General features: G+C 51.0%; 1 protein-coding gene across 1 annotated transcript; it reads right to left on the bottom strand.

Annotated features, from left to right (window-relative positions):
• Positions 1-3,237: 3,237 nt before the first annotated feature.
• LOC147957562 (glucan endo-1,3-beta-glucosidase 14-like) lies at positions 3,238-6,571 on the bottom strand. Its single transcript, XM_087536458.1, has 2 exons — positions 5,064-6,571; positions 3,238-3,528 (listed from the first exon to the last, which is right to left on the bottom strand). The coding sequence occupies exons 1-2, from the start codon at positions 6,279-6,281 to the stop codon at positions 3,457-3,459; spliced, it is 1,290 nt and encodes a 429-aa protein (XP_087392584.1). The 5' UTR covers positions 6,282-6,571; the 3' UTR covers positions 3,238-3,456.
• Positions 6,572-7,361: the final 790 nt, after the last annotated feature.

Raw genomic sequence — 7,361 nt, 5'->3', positions numbered from 1 at the left:
TGGTTATTTGCTCTGTAGTCATAGTTGGTAATAGTCTGAACCTCTTACACTGACGATCCCATCTTCAGAGCAATGTATTCTTTCTGGTTTTATTGGATAGGAGGAATAATGAAACCTAGTTAAGCCAACATGGCCTGACAGGGTTTGAAACATAGCTGTAAAGCAGGGCTGAAACAGGGCAGTCCTTAGATTAGTGTTTGTGACACCCTGCTTTCATTCCGCATAACCCTGTGTGCCTGTGTCGTTATCTTGGTCCACGTTACCGCAACCAAATCGGCATGAGGCTCCAGTGGAACGTCTAAAGTGGGGTACATCTGAAATGTCGCATTGAACCTCGCGGAAGCACTCCATTGGGTGGACCGAGACCGACGCATCCTATTCGGTTGCATATATTGGGGTAGATTGATAAGAAGGATGTTCTTCGCTCTGCCGCTCTTTGGAGCATTTGGTCTTTATAGAACCATATTTGCTTTCAGGGGCGTCCGTCTCCTTGGTGAAATCTGAAGTGCGTCTTGGGGAGGATGAGCCTGTACTGTACTGTACCTGCATCAAGGAGGATCGTCTTCCTGCGCGACCACTCTCGGTCTGTGCTGTTGCTGTTGATGAGATGCCTGCTACTCCTGGAGCCATCCAAGAGAACTGCACCTGGGGTTTGCTCAACCGGTGGGCGGATGTGTTGGACGAGCAACGGCAGCAGTAGCTGGTTCCTTTCTCGCAAAAAGGAAAAAAAAACACTGACTAGTTCCTGTGCAAAGACTGATTCATTTTATTAATTGCGCAAATGATGTGTGTGTTCTTCATTGATGTTTGCATGCTCCCTTTATCGTATCATGGCATCGGCAGTAGTAACTAGTAATTGGTTCCTTTCTCGCAAAAAGGGAAAAAACAACACTCGCTTGTTAAAATTGTATATTGTTGTGATCTAGGAGGCTGTTAGTGTTTGTACTTATCTACTGTAACAACTTCTGTAATCTGGCTCATCGCCGTGTGCCCTAGCTGCACCTATATATATATATATATATATATATATATATATATATATATATATATATATATATATCCCAAGGCCACCATATTGGTTGTGTCGATCCAATCTCTTTCTCTCTAGTTTTACATGGTATCAGGCCATCACGCGTAATTGCACGATGGGACCTCTTACTGCCTCCGCCGCCCTGGCCACCCTTTCCTTGCCAGCCTCCTTCGGAGGGCCGACTGCTTCTGCCGTCCCTCCACCTTCTGCTAGCCTCATCACCGCCAAGCTTACCACCGCCAACTACCTTCTGTGGAGGGCTCAGGTTCTTCCTCCCCTGCGCATCGCGGGAGCTACTGGCTACGTTGACCGCACCCTTCCTGCCCCTGCTCCGCTCCTGGACGCTGACGACAAGGGGGTGCGTGATCCAAATCAGGAGTATGCTAACTGGTACCGCTAGGACCAGATCGTTCTCAGCTATCTCCTTGCCTCTCTCTCTCCGACCACGTTCTGTAGCAGGTGCATCGGTTTGACACCTCTCACGCCATCTGGGTGCATCTCGAGGAGATGTACAACACCTACTGCCGTGGCAGTATTGTGCAGATCAAACGTATACCAAGCAGACATAAGGAATCAAAGGGCAGGGCAGGGATATTTGCATGTTACCTTCCGCAGTAGATATTTGTTATCTGCTCCCTTGACAAAGAAAATGTGATTCGTTCTCTTGTACAGAGTGCTTCTTGCTTATAGTTATTAGTTGTGGAGTCAGCAATGAGCTAGCTGTTTGGCCTCCTTGACTCTGCTAGTAGGTAATAGTGTGAAACGGTCTGAAACCTTGACCTGGCAATTCCATCTCGAGTGTAATGTACTCTTCCTTGTTTTGTTGATATGAGAAATTGCAAAACCTATCTAAGCCAACATGGCCTGACAGAGTTGTAAACCAGCACAGCTGTAAAGCAATGATGAAACAGAGGCGGTCCTCAGATTAGTGTCTGATCTGATGTCACCCTGCATAACCCAAATGGACACCGCTTTAGAAGCTCGGGGTGTCCGAAACGATGCGTAAGGCCCGAGGGTCCCTCACCGCATCTGCAAAGTCTGGAGCGTGCTGCTCGACGAGTGCATGTTTCAGGCCGGCCTAGGTGATGGCGAGCGATGATGTTCACTCGGAGGGTGATGAGCGTGGCATACCTGAAGCGATATCTTACGAGTTACAAGACGAGCGGACATACGATGACCACTGTAAGTCACGTTTGTTTTTGACAAACTCGCCGGTACATTCAGGACGCTCAGCTTCTGCTTCGCCTGAGGAAAAAAGCATGGCCCGTTACGCTCCAAAAGAGAGAAGAACAGCCAAGAAAAGGATTCTTTGCCTTGCATTGCACCGCTACATTCAGGGACGCTCAGCTTCAGATTACGTGCCGTCGGCCTCTTTGACATTACGGCAAAAGCGATCGGCCGGTTAGGCGGAATCGGTGGAAATGGATAGGCAAAGAAAGCTACTACGCTCGGCAGCGCACCGTTGGATCGCTTGACTGAAATTTAAAGTGGCCACCGCGCTGCTGTATACTACAGTACTATACACGGATGCTTTGCCTTCTTTTCGAGCCATCTATCTCTGCTTTCTAGATAGACTTATTGAAATGAAAGATGGCGCTGGCTGTGGCTCCAACCGGGGTTCTGTCCAGTTCTCTCACACTCGAGTCAGCGTCACGGTGCGCGCCGTCCTGGCTGCGTGCAAAGATATTTTGCGAGTCCGGCCACCTGGGTTTTGATCTTGTGTGGTGCACTGGCACGAAGTAACCCAAGGCTATGGGAATGGATGTGCCCAGGGTTGATTCAGACATGTAGCTGAATTCCGCAGCACGTGCTAGAATTTGTTTACAGGTCCTTTGATTTCTCCTGTAATTGGAACTGCCTGAGTATTTTAGGAACTTTCCATTCATCAGTTAGTTTGATGCATGCTCCGTGTAAAAGAGTAATAGAGTGGAACGAAAGTACAGACTTGCATTGTGTAGGAAAGAACATATGGCAAAGATGAACGCCGTTCTTGTTGCTCCATCACCGGACTAGAATTCATCCACGTGCATGGATCATGTGCCCGGCTCGATCTGCTCGACCAATTTCTCAAATGAAGAAATTTACTCAAGTGAGGTGTTTCAGAGGAATTTCTGGTAAATGAGGGTAAAAAGTGTCGCAAATTCAATCTGAATCTCATGGGGCAAATCTATCATATGCTAAAATAGACCGGACATGAATCCGATCAGTGGAGCAATGGCATCAACCAACGTGTGGTATATATATCAGTGTTTTCATCTCTTCTTCTACACAGCTACAGCACGGGAAGACCAATCATACATACTGGCTGTCCAGACAAATAAAGAAGAAGAAGAAGAAGAAAATTCAATGAATCAATATATAGCCTGTGCGCAATCTGCAGCATGTCTCTCTCTACATACATACATCGACGTCTCGACAGTCATGACTCATGACCACGACACCATGGCCAGAACGGCGGCCATGGCCGCCAAGCTTTCCGTGCACCGCCACCTCCTCACCTATGTATAACGAAAGCAGGAGCATCAACATGGAGTAAAGTGAGATATGTCTATACATGATTCCAAAGTGGAAAACAAAAGCATTGCTTGTAAAGGAGGGCTAGCATCAACTGCACTGCTCTGGTATGCTGGCCTAGCTAGCACACGGCATGCAATGCAACTTTACTTGGTGCCCAGCATGATTGGTTGCACACTGGATGACTAGATCTATCTATCCGTTTGCTTTCGTATGTGTGAACAAATTTTGCATGGCATCTTAATTTCTGAAATCAAATAATCAAATTTGTATACTGCTAACTTCACATACTAATCAGAAGTATCGGGCTATAGTACTATCTCCGATCCATATTATTTGTCGCTCCAACGGATGTATGTAGCACTGATTGAAGTAGCTTATTTGTCGGTAATTATTATTCAGAAGAGTGCATTATATCCTGAAAGAGTGAGCTACACCATGGTTTTGGGTACCGGGCGGTAAATTCGGTTACCGCCCGGTTACCGCGTTTCCCGCTCCCCCACGAGAATCATGTATACCGAGCATAAAATTTTGAACTTTTTGAATTTAAACTTCTATCTGCTGTTAAATAAGGTATATCTCTTACTGTAACATAAGCATACTCGCGTCCCAGTGGTAGGGATCTTCAACCAGCAACTGCGGGTCTTGTGTTTGAGGAGACGAGGACTGCCAGCTGCACTTTTTCCTTTTAGTTTTTAGAAGCTGTAATTTCTACAAAAACATGGGGGCGTGTGAAGGTCGAACTCGCGACCAACATGTGCGGCGCATTGGAGCAGACCTCTAGCCACTGCGCTACCACTAGTGTAGACTACTTTATGTGCTCAAGTCTTATGTATTCTTGTCTTAAAAATTTTGAATTCAAATTTTGATTTTAAATTTCGCTCGAAATTTTTCCGGAATTTCGTGGTTACCGTGGTAACCGAGTTTACCGCCCCCCCCCCCCCCCCCCCCCCCGTGGTAACCGAGTTTACCAACATGTGCGGCGCATTGGAGCAGACCTCTAGCCACTGCGCTACCACTAGTGTAGACTACTTTATGTGCTCAAGTCTTATGTATTCTTGTCTTAAAAATTTTGAATTCAAATTTTGATTTTAAATTTCGCTCAAAATTTTTCCGGAATTTCGTGGTTACCGTGGTAACCGAGTTTACCGCCCCCCCCCCCCCCCCCCCCCGGTGGTAACCGAGTTTACCAACATGTGCGGCGCATTGGAGCAGACCTCTAGCCACTGCGCTACCACTAGTGTAGACTACTTTATGTGCTCAAGTCTTATGTATTCTTGTCTTAAAAATTTTGATTTTAAATTTCGCTCGAAATTTTTCCGGAATTTCGTGGTTACCGTGGTAACCGAGTTTACCGCCCCCCCCCCCCCCCCCCTCGAGAAAAGTGGTCCATTCGGAATCCAAAACCTTGAGCTACACTAACCAGAAAAGCTAACATTATCAAAATCATACTCTGCTTTTATTAAGATATCAAATTCAGGTAGCACAGGTTAATGCATTACGACGTGTAATCACGTACCTTGTGCGTCGCATCAGAAATGGTGTAGAGTCCGCCCGGGCCGACGGCGAACCCGTCCGTCCCGGCGGGCCCTTCCCCCACCACCATCCCGACGCCACTATCCGTGCCGTTGCCGCTGCCGTCCCCATTGCTGCCCCCCTTCAAGCCTTTGATCGTGGGCGCCTTGACGCCGACGTCGTACGCCGGCGTGCCGTCCGGCTTGAACAGCCCGTAGTGCCGCTCGGAGGCCGGCCCGGGCTTCTGGTCCTCGTTGAACAGCGCGAACACGTACACCTGCAGCGGCTCCCCGGGCGCCGCCGGCGTGCCCTTCCCCTGCGCCACCAGCCGCATCAGGTTCCCGTTGTACCTGGCTGCGTTCTGCGGCGTGGCGCCGGCCTCGTCGCCGTCCCCCTGCGACGGCCACCCGGTTTCCGACACCCGGATCTCCACCGCCCGCCCGTAGTCGGCGGCGCAGATGGCCGCGCGCACGGCGTCCACCTGCGCGTGCAGCATGTTGCCGTACCGCAGCCCCGTGGCGGAGTCCACCACGGCGGCCGCGCGCGGCTCGAACAGCACGTAGTCCAGGTCCACCGTGCCCGGGTCGGCCTTGTAGGCGAAGTAGGGGTACGCGTTCACGAGGAACGGCGAGCCGGTCTTGGCGAGGAAGGCGAGCAGCGGCGTGATGTAGGGGAGGAGGTCGTGCCGGAACGCGGCGGAGGAGGGCGGGAAGGAGGAGGAGAGCACGGCGAGGGAGTGCGCGGTGGTGACCGCGACCCGGGAGGTGAGGTTACACGCCGCAAGCGCCGCGTGGAGCGACTGCATCGCCGGGAGGAGGGAGTGCAGCATGGTGGCGTCGGAGCCCGTCAGCACCTCGTTGCCGACGGTGACCGCGGTGATCGACGTCGCCGGGAGGTGCGGGAGGATGTTGGTGCGGACCCAGGCCGCGGCGGCCGAGGGGTCGGAGGCCAGGCGCGGGACCATGTTGTCGGGCAGCCCCACGGTGAAGTCCACGCCGGAGCCGGCGAACGCGCTCAGCACGCGCGCGTCCGCGTCGTACAGCTTGACCTTGGTGGCGTTCAGCGCGCGGAGGAGCACGGCCGCCGCCTGCGGCGACGGCAGGTTGTCGGCCACCTGGCCGTAGTTCACCCCTAGCGCCGCGGAACCTCCGCTGGCCGCCGCCACGTCCAATGCAAGCGCGGCGACGGCAACGGCAACGGCGAACAGGTGCCGGAGCGCCATCGGAGCGGCTAGCCGGAGTAGGAAGAGTGTGGTGAAGCTGTCTGACAAGGCCGGGAGTGAACTGACAGCACCGTAGGAGAACGCGAATCGCGCGCTTTATATCGAAGCTGTTTTTGTGTCGGCTCTGAGAAGGTGCGGTTGGCAGGCTGGTCGCTTCCATCAGGGCCGTACAAGATCGAAGACCCGGTTGAGATTTCGTGTGGGGTCTCGCGTGCACGAATCACGAGGCTTATTTACAGTCTGGAGATAGACAGCTCGGCGTTGAAATTGCCAAAGTGGTGTCGGACCTACCAATACGAGACAAAGCAATATTTTTGTCCTTTTTTCTGAAAACAAAAGTTCTACTACTACATTTGAATGGCACTTTGGTTTCTTCATGTTAATATCCATTTAATGCTATTATAACTATCTATATCTGAATATCTCGCATCTTTTTCTTTCTCCTCTCACAAGGCAACTGGAAAAGCCTTTTTCCCTTCGATCTTCGTCGGTGAGCCCGTGGATTCGTCTCCGCTCCGGCGGCCGGTGGCGGGGAGGGTATTCCTTGTGTCTCGGCTTAGATAGGTAGGGTTTTGGTTCTCGCAAGGGCGACGCTCGGACGGATGTCGACGCTTCTTCTTCGAGTCAGTCTTCGGGGTCCGATCCTCCTCAAGTTCGTTTGTTGGGACAGATTACGCAGAGCTCCAACATAGATTCCTACCAGCTCCTCGCAGCGGTGAGGTTAGGGTTTCTCGTCGTGCATACGCAACGGCGAGATTTGGTGTCAGGTTGTTCATATTGATTCAAGGGTTCAATGGCGACGACTGCGGTTCCCGAATGTTGGTCACAAAGACTTTCCCATTGTCATCGACAAGATCAGGCCGACTCTGGTATGCGAGCGGTAGCGTGTCGACGACTCGTTCTGACGGTGGCAATGGTCGTTCGGTTGTTCATGGACCTCGATGTAATTTTTATTATGTTTGGGGTGCTTTGTACTTTAGGTGAATTTTTATAATAGATAATAGATATGGTATTTTGGCAAAAAAAATTGTTCCCTGAGATCCAGATTCATTTGAGAACTGAGCACTAGCTCAATGGTAG

Source organism: Triticum urartu, chromosome 7A (assembly GCF_056163025.1).
Source record: "Triticum urartu cultivar PI428250 chromosome 7A, HENAU_Tu73, whole genome shotgun sequence".
Lineage (NCBI taxonomy): Eukaryota > Viridiplantae > Streptophyta > Magnoliopsida > Poales > Poaceae > Triticum > Triticum urartu.
The sequence above is the reverse complement of the archived record's forward strand: the minus strand, read 5'-3'. Positions and strand labels throughout refer to the sequence as shown.

Bases quoted from the DNA above. Each gene is read 5' to 3' on its own strand.
- LOC147957562 (XM_087536458.1), bottom strand. From the start codon at position 6,281: ATGGCGCTCCGGCACCTGTTCGCCGTTGCCGTTGCCGTCGCCGCGCTT. The intron at 3,529-5,063 runs GTACGTGATTAC...CGTTATACATAG, and splicing joins TTTCTGATGCGACGCACAAG to GTGAGGAGGTGGCGGTGCAC.